The following is a 16,600-nucleotide window of genomic DNA, read 5'->3' as shown; positions in this document are numbered from 1 at the left end:
TAGAGACATGCTAGCGACGGTCTGATTATTTTTCTTTTGAAAACACCGGATTTTTACATATCCCGATGTGGAACAAAGATAACGGGATTGTATAGTTTTTTTTACAACACACACACACACACACCAAAACACCTTATGGCAGGCGTCAAACAACGTATTATTGCCAAACGTGCATTAATCAGACTGCAATGCACATTGGAAGGTGTTTTCAGATTAATCACACTATACAAAATTATAAAAGATAAAAATTTGATTTTTTTTGCGAATATACTTCCTCGATGTCACCGATTTCACCCCAAAAAAAAGTTTAATATCATCATAATACGTTGCTTGGTACCAAGATTGAAGTGAATAATGCGAGGGTTGTAAAAGGATAAAACGACGTTTCCTCTGCAAAGTAGCGTCGAGTAGCTGGTAGCCTGCGACCAGAACCGTGCCGGATACAGAGGGTTAAATCATATGTGTGGCAAATACAGATCAAATCAAAACCTTCCTGAAGGACATGTACACTTAAACACATTATCTTGCACGAACTTATTCACCCTGTTTTACTTCTCACTTCTTTCCATATTATACGAACTTGTGTACGCTCATCAACTTGTTTAGTTTGAAAAGTTCAAGAATAATACTTTCTACTAAAATATTAGTCATTCTTATAACCAGTTGGAACACGTAACACAACTTACACAGTATCTTGAATATTTCTAATAAGAACTTGTGTTAATCAATAGGGGTCGATTTCTAGACCTCGTCGACCCCCAAATTCAGTTTTGGTTCATGTCGACCCCCGGGAAACTGATATCGACCCCAGGGGGTCGACATGTGTGATTAATTTCAGATTTTTTTCAGTGTTGTGCGGTACAAAAAATTTTTTTTTTATATTTCCAAAGAGTCTGGCTGGGTAAGGGAGTGAAAAGTCCCCCAAACCAAATCACCAGCTATATGGAAGTATTGTATTGGGTACTAAATATGAAATTTGGAAAGAAGTACCATATATTTGAGTTCTTCTATGGTACAACATAGGATCTATGGTGAAAAATGCACTTTTTCGTTTTTTCAATAGCTTTGAGACAAAAATATAAAAAAAATACTGAAAGTACATCTTACTTAGGTGTATCGATCAATATTTTCAAACAATTTTTTCATCAGCAAATCAAACACTAAAAAAAATTTTAAATTAATTTTTATTTTTATTTTAAATTAAATTTAAATTTTCTTTTCATTTTGAGATTCAGTACTACTCTAATTTGCATTCAAATTTTTTCCTACGTCTATTTTAGGTATATGTGATTTTTTTCAGAATTTTATGAGTGTTTTTCGCGGTACTAAAAGCATTATATATATTTACAGGCATTTCGAAATTTTGAAAAAAAAATTACTCTGAGACCCAATTTTACTCAAATTTTTATTTAAATGCGTTCGTATGTGTTGTTTTTTCCACATGTAGCGTATTTTTTTCTTGAAATTTTAAGGGGATTGCGCGAAAAAAAATTTTTTTTTGGCCTTGGGCATTTATAATTTATTTTGAATTTAGAGACCCATTACTGCTCTAATATTAGGATTTGGAGTGTTCAACAAAATTTTCAGCACCTCCCATAGTCTTCAGTTTCCTTGCTCAGTGTATATTGCTGAATTGGCAGCGATACACTGGGCGCTGGACAGCGTCGCCTCACGACCTGTTGAACACTATTACATTGTAACGGATAGTCTTAGCTCCGTCGAAGCTATCCGTTCAGTGAGGCCGGAAAAGCACTCGCCGTACTTCCTTGAGAGAATACGAGAAATTTTGAGTGCTTTATCCAGACGCTGTTATGTCATTACCTTTGTGTGGGTCCCTTCTCATTGCTCAATTCCGGGTAATGAGAGGGCTGACTCATTAGCAAAGGTAGGTGCAATTGAAGGCGATATTTATCAGCGTCAAATCGCCTTCAATGAATTTTATTCTTTAGTCCGCAAAAATACCATAGTTAACTGGCAACACAAATGGAACGAAGATGAATTGGGCCGGTGGCTTCACTCGATTATCCCTAAGGATAGCCTTAATCCGTGGTTCAAAAGCCTGGAATTGAGTCGGGACTTTATTCGCACCTTCTCCCGACTCATGTCCAATAACTGTTCGTTAGACGCGCTACTCTTTCGTTTCAATCTGGCCGGCAGCAATATCTGCGTTTGTGGCCGAGGTTACCACGACATCGAACACGTTGTTTGGTCGTGTGAGGTGTATCTTGTTGCCAGATCGAATTTAGAGAACTCCCTTCGGGCTAGAGGAAGGCAGCCCAATGTGCCGGTGAGAGATGTGTTGGCTCGGTTAGACCTTGATTACATGTCCCAATTATATGTTTTCCTTAAATCTATCGATGTTCGTGTGTGATTATCCTTATATCCTTATACCCTCCATTTCTTCCTTTGAGTAATTGGTCCGCTTGCTATAAACAGGAGAATGAAATGTAAATTCACAATAGATGTACGAATAGATTTAAGAATTGAGTGTGTGTGATTATCAACATTGTAATAATTTCCTTATACCCCATCCTTTTCCTGAGAAAAATATGTCACCCTTCTAATCTCGAGTCCACCGCGAGTAATCGGTTTCCCACATTACTAACCATAGATTTAAGAAAATTGTTCATATATATAGTTTTAAAAATATATTTAAGATTTCGGCTCCTTTAAACTTATGTAACTGAGCCTGTAAAAATAAACGAATTTATAAAAAAAATACTGCTCTAATATTTTCTAAATTTTGTTTTTCATATGTCTAAATTTTGTCGGTATATCTAGAGTATTGTGCTGTACAAAGATTTTTTTTCTCGTATCTTAAAATATATGAGATTATATTTACATTGGATTTAGATGGTTTACCAAATTCATAGGAGTCAGCAGTACGATGGAGCTCTGTGAGAAAAAAATTAATTCCTTGTGGAAAGATCATTCGGATTAATGAGAAGAACACTTGAAAAAATCCGAACTGTTTTTATTTTTTTATTTTAATCTTACAATTGAAAACCACGAATACAATAAAATAATCGATTTCAAAAAAATAAAAAATAATGATGCAGACGATGAAGAAAATTATTTTTTGTGTCTCACAATGCTTTTAAAAATTCAGAAAAAATTACGCCACATGTGAAAAAAGACACATACGAAAGCATTTAAATAAAAATTAGAGCAGAAGTGGGTCTCGAAGTTATATTTTTTTTTTCAAAATTTCTAAATGCCAAATTATTTTGTTCTGCGTTTTTTTTTATTATGAGATTTTTTGATGAAAAAATAGTTTGAAGATAATTATTGATACACATTAGTAAGATGTACTTTCAGTATTTTTTCATATTATTCTCTCAAAGCTATTGGAAAAAACGAAAAGGTGCATTTTTCACTATAGATCCTATGGTGAAAAATATATGGGACTCAAATATATGATACTACTGCCAAAATGTTTTATTTAGTACCCTATACAATATTTTCCATACAGCTGGTGATTTGGTTTGGGGGACTTTTTACTCCCTTACCCAGCCAGACCCTTTGGAAATATAAAAAAAAATATTTTTTGAACCGCGCAACACTGAAAAAAAATCACACATATCTAGAAAAGCCATAGGAACACATTTAAATATGAACTAGAGTAGTACTGAATCACTAAACCTAAAAAAAACTTCAAAATTTCAAACATTTTTTTTTAGTACTTAAATATTCGATGAAATTTTTTTTTGATATTTTTTCATGATACACCGTGGTGAGATGCATATTCAGTATTTTTTTCAAATTTTTATCTCGAAGCTTTTGAGCTTTTGAGGCGTGAAATAAACGAAAAAGTACGTTTTTCACTATAGATCCTATGTTAAACCACATAGGGGTTCAGTTAAACCGCCAAAATTTCTCATTTAATATCATACACAATATTTGCCATACAGCTGGTGATTTGGTTTGGGGGCACTTTTACTCCCTTACCCGGCCAGGCCCTATGGCTAGTGGATGTGTTAAGTTTGGGAATAACATAATTTTAATTATTTGCGCAAAACGTTCACAAACGCTGTTTCATCAACACTACACCCATTTAATGTCATCTATACCAAGCAAGCTTATAAACTAATGATTAAACTCCTGATTAAACGTATCCCCTCGTTTTAATGCACATTAATTCCATCCAACAAACCATTTCTCTCTACGTCATTCATGTAGCACTGGATCCTTATCTAGAAGCTCGTAAAACAATAGGTAAATGGAAGAATACTGTGAAGAGTGTGTATGTGCAAGTGTGTGCTTCCTAACGTGAAACCCCCTCCCAGGTCGCGTTCAATGTTCTTCCGAGAAGTACCCTCCTAGCCACGGTATCTCTGTACTCGGAAGCTAAACTATTTACTTCCATCGCAATCACATTACACGGGGTCCGAGCCATTTTATCTGCTAGAACACATCTTTATAGCTGCACTTTTATGATAAAAATGAAGTTACACTTTACGAGCCTGGCACAAAGGCGGTGGTATCCATTAACATTTTTCCGGAATGTCATGCCACACATGTTCGGAAAGGGGGAGGAAAACTATGTCATCTGAAGGTATTGTTCTGACGGTGGAAAAATAGGGAATAACATCTGACCCCGCTGCCAGAGTTATCCTTCGTTTGTCCACTCGGTCGGATTCACAACGACATGTGTTCGACTGCGGTCGGTTGGAGTGAATTCAATTAGGATAGTGTTGCTGGTGTCTCTCCAAATTATGTGCGACAGATATGATGGGTGGAATGATCTTGGAATCATGTTATCAGCAGGCAAATATTTTAACTGTATCTTTCGAACATTTTTTTTAATCCCACGCCACTGTTATTAAAATCTTTCTCGAGAAAGTTCCAACAAAAAAGGCACGTAACCTTCTCGGCCAGAAAACGGTCATAATCGAAACTCGAGTCCCATTCATCACTATCAAGAACGCTTTCAATCGGAAATTTATTGGCAGATTAGCGGCCACGGCCGAGGCGAGGGAAACAGTGGGGGGAAGCAAAAATCCGATCAGAACTACTCTAAATGGGTCCATAATTCATGGGTTGCGACTGTCGTCTTAAGCATTCGGTTGCAGGACTACCTGAGCCTGAGTCGTCGTGCTGTTGCGCCGAACGCAGGAGAAAAGGTAACCGCTCATGGCTTATCTTAATGGAGGCATATTCCGATGAGCTATCGGGCGTTTGAATTTAATTTTTCTTTCTCTCAGCTCGCTGGCTAGTATTGATCATAATTCGAGGCTTTCAATATTCATACGAGAAGCGTATCACGGTGGAGTAATTTATGGGCCCCATTCGGGAGGGTATGCCGCGCGAGAATACAATAAATAATGCACGATTCCGCGCCTATATTAGCAACCATAAATGGAAACGACATGTGGATATTTCCTCTGAACAGTGTTAATTAGAAAAATGTGTTCCTCCGAAATGGATTTTATTAAAGATGGAGGATTTTCACCCCACGAATGGCCCAGATTTACGGGCATTGAACTCGACGTTCTGATTTATTACCTCTTCGTGTTTAGCATGAACGAACGACATTCGGCCTCTTCATATAGCAGCTTAAACTGGGCTTCGTTAAGAAGATTAAAATATAAATTTGAAAAACTAATCATTTGCAAAATGTCTCTCCCGAAAAAGAAATAACCGATTCCGTCACCGATAGGGGTCTCGGTAGGCGTGCGGAATTTTTCCTCCGGGAAGATAACCTGCTGACACAACAGCACACGCTATCCGAGCTCTCAAGTGTTCAGGTGAAACAGTAGAAAATTAGCCAGGGGTGGAATAAAATGCGAAATATGCACTTGATGATCTTCCGACGGATGCTGGGAAAACTTGCAAGATACCTTCGGGTTGGATGGGGAACATTCTCAGTAGTTTCCAACCCCTTTCCCGGTGGAGGACGTGAAATGGAAACTTTGCCACTAGCGAGAACTGCCAGGTGCTGTGAAGATTTTCTGAGGTATTCCAATTTAAAACTTTGAATTAGTTATTCGAGCTGCACAGAGTTCAGAACGGAAGACAGAGACCGGGGCCGAAAGACGGATTATCCTGTTGACGCGCATAAGTTGAATAAGTTGAATTAAAGCTCCACCATCCGGGCTAAGATGCCACTAAACAGCCACAGCAGCAGCAGCAGCAGCAGCAGAAATCAAGCCAATAAATTGAGATTTGTAGGCATCGGATTCATCTGCTTATGCTGAGCATTTCATCGGTTCGAAGGAATGCATTCGTATGAATTTTCTTACGAACGGCTATCCAGCTGCCATCCCATCCGGTGTATCCGACTCACGAACGGCTATCAACACTCGCGCTGGGTGGTCCGTTCGGATTTAGCACCGATAGCACTTGTCCAGCGTGATGCCCCGCACATCCATGTGATGTATACGTAAACGCTAAGTAAACACAGTCAGCGGAAAAGTGATATACAATTAACTCGGCTGGAGATTAACGAATATGCAAACGTTTCACGAATGGGTGCTCTATCTGTTGACAGCTTCGCCTTGATTATCATAACTGAGATGTATAGATGTATGAGTCATTCATTGAAGTAAACGACTTTCATCACAGTTAGATATGATCACATTGTTGTCTTTTTTCAATTGACTATTTTTATTGCATAAGTAGCAGACGAACTATTACTTTGTGAGGGGTAGCAATATCAAATTATGCAACGACAAAGTAAAAATAGTCGAGAGAAGTTTTGCACAGGTCCCGGTCAATGCAGAAAAATCAGTCACTCAGTATTTGTCGTATGTATAAGGTATACAAAAAACTCAAATATATTTAGTAAAAAATATAAATAACTAAGCTGAATATTTTTACTGTTTGTTATACTTATTCGACTTCAAAAAAAGAAATAATTTTATATTTCTAATTAAAAAAAATAAATCTATCTACACGCATTATTGTTCGACCTATTTTTCATCGTAACACACCCTTGTTCATACTCTTAATGTTTCAGTGAGAACAGCTGCTTTCAAATCCAGGTTGTTAGCTATAGTAGTAAAATCCAAGATTCTCGCAATTAAATGAGACAGTGTCCTCTGAATCTTTACTCCAGTTTTTGGTTTTTTGGTCTCTACTAAAGAAGGAACTGTATTGGCATCAGAGAAACTTCTTCTTTAATGGCAATAAAGGTACTTTGTTGGCAATAGAGGAACTCCATTGTCTGAACGTAGTTTTACTTGGTTTTTTTGTACTTATTAGTTAATATTTCTATGCTGAATAACACGCCTTGAATGTAGTCATGTCATGTCATGCCCATATTTGTATAGGAGACGTAAACGACAAAATGAACAAAATCGACTCTTTCACTGTTTCGCATTCTACACAATGTAATACGTTTGCTCAACATGCAAACAAACATTGTTTGTTCGAAAACATTTGAGCAATTTTGAAAAAAACGTTTCCGAAAAATCACTGTTTGTCCGCATGTAGTTTCATACAGCTTTCATACATCGTTCGAAAATCAAAAATTGTCAGTATTATGTGCTATAAGCTAAATCTATATTTGAATCACACTATTTGTAGAGTCCAAAAATGTCTGTCACGATAGTGTCTTATTACTTAGTGTTTCCTAATAGATGAATACAAGAAACCGTTGAAAGGCTGCTCATATAATTACTATTTTTCTGTACACGATGAACAAAGAGAAGCAATTGTGTTTTTTAATGTTATACTTACCTAAATTTCTGCATTTGAATCTTCAAGTAGGGTAGGGCGGGGCTAGTTGGTCATTTTTGAATAAATTTGGCTATACCTTTGTAGTACGAAGTTTTGCGTTAGAATGTTATGTACCACAATGAAGCTTACCTTTTACCCTTTCAATAAAAAATAACCAGAGAATCAATTATTTTTCTTTTATTTAACGTCTTTATATTTCAGAATAAATTGACCAACTAACCCCACACACGGGGTAAATTGGTCAATAATAGGCATGTTATTTTTGAGCAAATAATAAGCGTTTTTCCATTAAAAGTTTCCTTCATTATAAATAAATTAATTCAATCAAAACAAAAACAGTGATATAATATCATGTAGCAAGTAAAATAAACAAATTAATGAAAATTTCAAATTCTCATCGTTGAAAATTAGTCAGACAATCTTTTCTAGCGATTTCGTCTCTCTTCCACTTTGTGGCAAACCAGAGATGCCAGGTTTGGAGACATGTCTTCATTTTGAAGACATTATGAAATATGAGAATACATTTCAGTATGATAGCGTACGTGGATTTTTAAAAGATATTATTTCCATGAAATTCTAACTATTGGGCGAAAATATCGTCAAAAAAGTAGGGCTTTAGTCTCAGCGAACGAAGCGGTCCGAATACATATGTCTCTAGTAGACATTAGTTCATTTGCGCTCGAAAATTCGAATTATTGTGACATTGAATTTCTATTATTTTGGCCCTACTATACAATAGATTAACCTAGATCGTTCAAACGACCACTTCACAAATCGAAGGTTTTCCGATTACATACCTTTTCTACAATTAATTTCATGGATATGGTTTCAGTTACAACCAAAATTTCAAAGCTGAAATAAACAAATAGAGTTATCACAGTTCCGTTTTTGTGTGGAGAACTTTCCTCCGATATTATGGTGAAGACATTTTCTCGTACCATGTCAAGACTTTTGAAAAAAAAATCACCTGGCATCCCTGCGACGCACAACCGCTTGCATTCTTGCTTGCATTTGTTTTGATGACATTTGTACCGTTCGACCCGAAGTATATAGAAATAGCCTCCAGGTATGCTACATTACTCAATGCGTTATTGTGAGTTCTGATATTCAAAGTAAGCGTTTATTATATTTAATGAAAATTTTACAGCAAAAAATATAAATATGACAATTATATTACAATTTGATTCAGTTTCCATGGAAATTCAGTTTCCATGGAAATTCTCACAGAGAAACTTCATAATCGTGGACTTTCACCAATTCTGAATAATTTCCTGTACAATTTCCAAAGATAATGAATCCATTGGTGATTGATAACTTCGAAAATCTACTCCAACTGATTCCTCAGTCAAGTTTTATGTCTATATACCATGAGTACCTTACCCACGACGTGCACCCTTCACCAGGCATCTCCAACCAAGTTTGCTTCCCATACTTTTGCAATTCCTCTGTCATTTTTGATCTGTCCATGCGACAAAAAATCCATGGAATCCCAGATCATCTACGCTCCGATTATATTCCGCCGATATTTTCGGCAGAATATGGGAAAGTTAGATCTGATAAAATGTTCTTTACTGACGGTTCATACATAAACGGGTCTACTGGCTTCGGCATCTTCAATGAAAATTCCAGTGCCTCTTTCAAACTCAAAGATCCTTGTTCCGTGTATGTCGCTGAACTGGGTGCGATATACTACGCACTGGGGATCATTGAAACATTGCCCATCGACCACTATTTTATTTTTTCAGACAGTCTCAGCTCAATAGAGGCAATCCGCTCAATGAAAGTTGATAAACGCTCATCTTATTTCCTAACAAGAATAAGACAACTATTGAGTGTTTTGGTCGAAAAATTATTCAAGATTACCTTAGCATGGGTTCCCTCTCATTGTTCGATTCCGGGGAATGAGAAAGCGGACTCGCTTGCTAAGGTGGGCGCTTTAGAAGGCACACTTTTTGAAAGGCAAATTGCTTATAATGAATTTTTCCACATTCCTCGTCAGTATACGCTCGTAAGTTGGCAGCGCCTGTGGAGTGAAGATGAGTTCGGGTCGTTGGGTACACACGATTATCCTTAAGGTCTCAACGAGTGCTTGGTTTAAGGGATTGAATGTAGGTCGTGATTTCATTCGCGTGATATCTCGGCTTATGTCCAATCACTACAACCTAAACGCGCATCTCTATCGCATTGGGCTCGCAGCAAACAATCTTTGTGATTGTGGCGATGGCTACCACGACATCGAGCATGTTGTCTGGTCGTGTATCCGGTTCCATACTGCTCGCTCTCAGCTCTCTAGAGCACTGAGAGCACAAGGTAGACAATCGGAGATCCCCGTCCGGGATATCTTAGGTAGCCGTGATCCTGATCTTCTGCTTCATCTATACCTGTTCCTCAGGAACGCCGATGTCAACGTTTAATGATGTTTCCTTCGTTGTGTCCCCGTGTTATATCCCTCCTATCCGATCGATAAACTTTTACTTAGTCGCGGCAATACATACACACACTCTTTACAGATACACGGGCCAAAGGTTGTGCAGTCCACTGATCATTCAACAAGAGCCAAAGGTTGTACCGCTCATGACAACTCTACATGAACTGATGATTGCGCCGGTTAGTGACCATTCTATCCTGGATTCCTCGAGTCGAGAAAGACGCACCACGCTAGATATGAGGTACAGACTAGGGGGGCGTTGCTGATTAAGGGTCAGCTGCATCCCAATAGGAAGTATCCCGTGTCGGGCACACGTACAGAGCATTGGAGACAGCAACATCCGAATTACGAAAACACTTGTAATACTATCCTCGAGCCAACCGCGAGTAATCGGTTACATATTACTGACATAGATAATAAGAAAAATTGTCAAAGTATTGAACTCCCGGCCCCGTGAGGCTAACGCCATATGAGCCTTGATAAAAATATATATTTTGGAAAAAAAAAATTATATTACAAGTGGTTTGTGTGGTGGTTGTCTCGTTTAAAATACACTGGGTTTAGCAGTAAAACATATGCTTTCTATATTTTTGTTTTTAGCTTGCGTAATGAAACACGGCATACCTGTAAATTTTATATGCGTTGCTCTCAAACGAGCAATTTGTGTGGCCAACTAGCCCCTCTATATATGAAAAAGAATATTCATGAAAATTCAACAAAAATAATTTTGAAAGCGATTTCCATTAACACTTAAAGCTAATACGTACAATAAAGCTTTGTTCTACGTTTGAGCCGATTTTTTTCATGGTTATTAACCAGTTTTAGAACACATTTTATAATGCGCAAACTGTGAATGATTTTTGGCGAAATCGACACCATGTCCGTATTTTTAACCTACCTAATAAAATGTTTTTCCGATTTGATTATTTTTTTGTATCAGCAATTAGCTATTTTTCATCCATAGATCGCTTATTTTTTGGACGCTCAGATTCCAAGATATCGTCACTGACCAACTTACCCGTACGACCAACTAGCCCCGCCCTACCCTAGATAATGAAACAATCAGATCAGTAGTTAAATTAAAATAATATTGGTTCTTAGCAGTTATAATGAGCCTCGGATTTAACATTGAATTATTCCACATACTCAGCATTTACTCATACCGTTGGAGTAAGTCACTCCACCATCTTTATGCGATTGATCGTGATATCGGTAAATCATGTTGCTAAAATTACCAACATTGCAGATTGACTTAACAAATTCAATTAATTGAAAAAACACGAACGTGCTGTTGCTATCATATCCCAGAGTATTCTTCAGGAAAAAAGTACTATCAAAGAATCGCAACAAATCAAGAGCACCTTTTCCAGACATTTCACCAAATTTCTTCCAAACCTTTTTGATTTTATCCGATAACAACTGAAACTCTCCATTGGTAGTTTTGACTATTATCGGAAATGTAAATACTAACGCTACAGACAGAGCAACCTGGTGATTACGTCTAGCTATGCGGACAAATGTTCATTGAAACTATTGATTGTCCGCATAAATAGACGCAGGCATTTTCCAAATGGAAAAAAAAATGTTTTAATCCGCAAAATCACCTAGGACCTCTTTTTTCCGATAATATCTTTCAACTGGACAGATCATTTCATCGGAAATTTGCATGGTTATGCTTGTAGGCCAAAAAACAACAAAAATGCGTTTTCCCAACACTAAAATCCGTTATATCGCAACGCTCCGAATGCTGCACGATGAGCCACTGTGTTAAAATTACTGGAAATAATATTGAGCAATTCCATGACCTCTTCGATTTTTGTTAAAACTTGATATTTATGATGGAAACTACCTCATATCACAATTTTCATTGTTATATGATCAATTTAAATTATATCTGTTTTTTGAAAATGGCGTATTCAAAATCATTGATCTTTCTTTAAAAAAATGGGTGGGTTATATCTGTGACATAACCGCAAGGTTGACGTGGGGCTACGGTCGGCTTAGTAAGTAATTGTAAGTATAAATTATTGATTGAATGAAACATTTTTCGAATTCAATTGAATTCAACATATTTGCTGTATAAGTAAATAATTTGAACAAACGCCATGTAATGTAAGGTACCTTGGTTTTGATGGTTGTGTTAGAGAACACATGTCGGTGGGAACAAAAGTTCACCAACTTACATGCATTTGCAATGCAAATTTCCACAAGAACCTCAGTTTTTATGGTTGTGTTGGGAAAACCGTAAATCAGGCCAACAAAACGAGGGAGTTAGGGCGTTTAGATAGCGCTTAACATTTTACAGTTATTCAATTACTTATCTCCGGAAAAATAACAATTTATTAATTGTAATAGATGCGTAGAAATATTTCCTATCAATTGATGCAAACATCTTACCGATCTATTTAGAAATGTTCGAGTTATAGGCATTCTAACTCTTTCATTTTTTCCTGCATGTTCTGTGTTTAGGTTTTCATTATATAAAATTCCTAGTACTTCTACCAAAACTCATCATTATAATATCAGATTATTTTCAGACACAATTCTCGTCCAAGATTTTTCAACCACTTGCGAATAACATGGTTCTCCGTTACATGGAATAAATGTTTGATACAGAAAATATGATAGAATAAAGATAGACCCCTCCCCTCTACTCCCCTTACAGAGGGGGGAGGAGTTTCTATTAAGCATAGAAACGTTTCGTGCCCCTAAAATCTTCACATACCAAATTTGTCTCCATTTGCTTGATTAGTTTTCGAGTTATGCAGGAATTAGTTTTTCATATGTATGACAGTCCACCCTAAGAGAGTGGGAGGAGTGTCGAACCACCATAGAAACAATTATTGCATCCTAAAACCTCCACATGCCAAATTTGGTTTCGTTTACTTGATTAATTTTCGAGATATGCAGAAATTTGTCTTTCATTTGTATGGCAACTCCCCTTAGAGAGTGAGGAGGAGTATCTAACCACCATAAAACATTTATTGCATCCTAAAACCTCCACATGCCAAATTTCGTTTGATTTGCTTGATAAATTCTCGAGTAAAGTAGAAATTTGTGTTTCATTTGTATGGCAGAGAAGGGGAAGGGGTCTCAAACTATCATGAAAACCTTCCCCAGTATTTTCCGAGTCCATAAGAATCAGACAGACAGACAGACAGAAATTCATTTTTATATATATATAGATGTTCGTCATAAAATTCTACAAGCAAACGGTGATTTGTCAACTGCTGTTTTTTTTTGCGTAGAACTACGTTTAACCGATAGTTCGGTCGGCTTCTCAATCAGTACGGAGAGGTATGTATGTGCGCATATTACACCGATTCAGTTGGGTCGTTTTTTGCACCAGTAAGCCGATCCGACCAAACCGTCGGCTGAAAAAAAAATCTGTAGTGTGCGGGGGATCTAAGGGGGACCCCTGTCTGGAAGGTCGAAAAATGATGAATTTTAGTGACTTTTTTCGGATATTGAGAATAAAGTAAAGTGTTTGGGTGTTTTGGTTATTGTTTAAGGTATATTTGAAGATCAATTTTCCATTTTTTGAGTGCCCGAATAATGAATAATTTTTGTGCGGTGCACCATGAAGTTATTGTCCTTTAGTTTTTTTTATGATTTATATGCATTTCAATGCGAAAAATCATATTTGCGTCTCAATTATCCACTTCTCAAATGATTTCCATCCTTCCATCAAATGCTCTATGTTGCGCATGACATGATTTCTAATAGCAACAAGCTTCGACATGCAACTAAAAGCACAACACAGTCACGCACAACTCAAAAGTCAAACTATCCCATCGCAAAGCAGGGAAACTAAAGGAAGTCGAACGGTTAACGGCGTGGATTTGAATTAGTTTCTTGGGGGAATCTTTTTTATGCGGTCCCTAACAACCGCACAAAAAAGTTTTTTCAAATTCTATACCGAACATTTTACAACTTTTTTGTGTGGTCAATATCCCACTTACAAAAAAGGTTTGCCTGTTGGCAGCTGAAATATCGATTATATCATATAGACTGCAACTAAACGAGTTTGACAGTTACACCATGACGAAGTGGCAGAAAAGCTTGAACTTTTTCAAGCGAAATAATCCGGTAATCTTGTTCGCCGACGAGAGCATGTTTACCGTCGATCCAGTATCAAATTCCAAAACCGATCGCTGTATTAGTTCTCTCCCGGCGAGAACTAAGCCGGTGATGGGCGAGAATCCGTCTTTACCGACGTTGTTTCGGTCGAACAAAGAAGGTGTGGGGTTTTCAATTTTGTGAAAATGGGTTGGATAACGTTCCTCTAGGACAGGGGTATTCAGATTTTTTTATGGCAGAACACTTTTTATAGCAAACTTATTTTACGGAGCACCTGTATTTTTGATTCAATAAAACAAATCCTATTTGCATTGACAATACTCAATTGGAAACAATTCTATTTCGGTTGCGCGTCGTAGTTATACGACATCTAATCCGGAGTAAACAAGATAAACCACTATATGCCGCGTGAAATTAAATTGAAAAATTGTTCTTTTCAAGACAGGTTTTCAAGTGGGAGCATTTGCTATAATTTCGCGGAGCACCATTTGAAAACCCCTGCTCTAGGATATATCTCAGCTTTGGCAGTTCTGATGTTTGTTAGCCACAATGCGATCGTGGCTTGGATATCATCCTCCTAGTTTTTTGACAAGGGAAGCTGAGTCAAAATTTCATACGGAACTAACGTTCAGTTCACAAGCTACACTGGTTTTAGTGAATCTGTTATTTGCAATACAAACATAAATTGTCTGTAGTTCCGCCGAGGTTGCCCCGAATGAAACTCTCACGTGTTCCATCATGTTTCTTTGAACCATCATCGGATTACATTCGTTTTTTATTATAACTCTTCTTCGCATTGGCAAGCCCAATGACAGCTAACCATTATTCTCTTATTTATATTTCACTACCCATTGGTTGCCGCAATGACAGATGAGTCTTGTCGTCTTGAGACCTGAGGGTAGTTTATCTGCCGAGGTGTTTTGTACTTCGAATAGTAATAACTAATACAGGTAATGGAATACGTTGCTACCTCTTCCCTTTCGTATAATTAGGTAGATTATTCAAAGGTTGGATTAGTTTGGAGTCGAAGCAGAAAGATAAGTGGTGTATTATTTGCTATTAAGGCACGTGCTGAACATCATCAAGTAGAATTAGTGAAGCGTATTTGGTTGATCAGAAGAAAGTGAAAATGTTTCAGTGGATTGATGAGTTTGATAGCGGTCCTAACCAAACCACCGTACCGGCGGATTCAGTCGGAGACCTTATCTACGTGTTTGGCGGCGAATTCGATGGAGAACGGTCATTGATGCAAGTGTTCGTGCTGAACACTCGCAATATGAAGTGGTCCGTAGCGGTACCGAATGAGAAAGGTTTGAGTGCGCCTAGCTATCGCTACGGTCATTCTGTGGTGGCATACGGACACTGTATCTACGTGTGGGGTGGAAATACCATCTCGAAAACAAATGAGCTGTACTGCTTCAACACAATGACTTCAACGTGGCGGCTGATCGATATCGAAACACAACCAGCCAACCGATATGACCACTCTGCGTGCCTTTATGGGAAACGAATGTACATTTTTGGTGGATTTTGTGTAATTCGCGGTGAAGAATATAATGATGTGCATTACCTGGATTTAGAGACTCACCGTTGGCATCATGTCGAAACCACTGGTCACCATCCAGTTGGGACACGCTATGATTCAGTAGTGGTTATCAACCACAAGATATTTTCATTTGGAATGTTAGGAATAGCGTACCTGGACCTCAGAGAGAGCCACTGGCATTCAGTAGAAGACAAAAATCGCTACATAGGATCTAATATTTGTTTCTCCTACCGAAACAAGTTGTACATTTTGTCAGATGACAATTCTGCTTGTGGTTGGTTCCACAATACCGCGAAATGCCTTGATCCGGAGACATTTGAATGGAAGAGTGTGCGAATCCTGGGGGCGCCGCAGAAAACACGCTGGGGACATAGATGCGTCGTGATCGGTGAAAGGTTGTTTATGTTCGGCGGCTTGAGAATGCATCGCCCACGCAGACCTGCGCCGCTCTTCAGAGGAGGCACATTGGTACTCAGCTTGAACGTATCCTTACAAACACTGGCGATACACGCGATAATCGAGAACAAGCTGGACGTCTCCTCTCTACCCAAACCCATCCAAGCAATTATTGAATATGAAAAACTTGGGGCAAATTGAATGTCTCATGACATGATAGTCAACATTCTATTGATTCCGAAGGATGGGCCCATGATCTTCGAGCCGTAAATGACCGCGAAATTCAGTGTCGACGTCAAGGTCGATTTTTTTTTAGGTTTGAGTTGTTAGTTTTTTCTTTCAATCAGATGCGAGAATCATTTTCTTCAATGCCATAAACTCTTAAGGCAGCATTCTAGTCTGGAAATAAAAACAATAAAAAAAAATTCTTCATATTCCTGAAGTTCAGGTAATCGAAAATCCCATTATTC

At 37.8% G+C, this 16,600-nt stretch overlaps 1 protein-coding gene across 1 annotated transcript; it reads left to right on the top strand.

The window, feature by feature from the left end:
• Positions 1-15,317: 15,317 nt before the first annotated feature.
• Positions 15,318-16,331, top strand: LOC129765710 (kelch domain-containing protein 3-like). Its single transcript, XM_055766128.1, has one exon. It carries the CDS (start codon positions 15,318-15,320, stop codon positions 16,329-16,331), a length of 1,014 nt encoding a protein of 337 aa, XP_055622103.1.
• Positions 16,332-16,600: the final 269 nt, after the last annotated feature.

The sequence above is a fragment of the Toxorhynchites rutilus genome, chromosome 2, assembly GCF_029784135.1.
Source record: "Toxorhynchites rutilus septentrionalis strain SRP chromosome 2, ASM2978413v1, whole genome shotgun sequence".
Taxonomy (NCBI): domain Eukaryota; kingdom Metazoa; phylum Arthropoda; class Insecta; order Diptera; family Culicidae; genus Toxorhynchites; species Toxorhynchites rutilus.
This window is presented reverse-complemented; position numbering and strand designations above follow the sequence as displayed.

Excerpts from the sequence above, each read along its gene's own strand:
- LOC129765710 (XM_055766128.1), top strand. The coding sequence starts at position 15,318 with ATGTTTCAGTGGATTGATGAGTTTGATAGCGGTCCTAACCAAACCACC.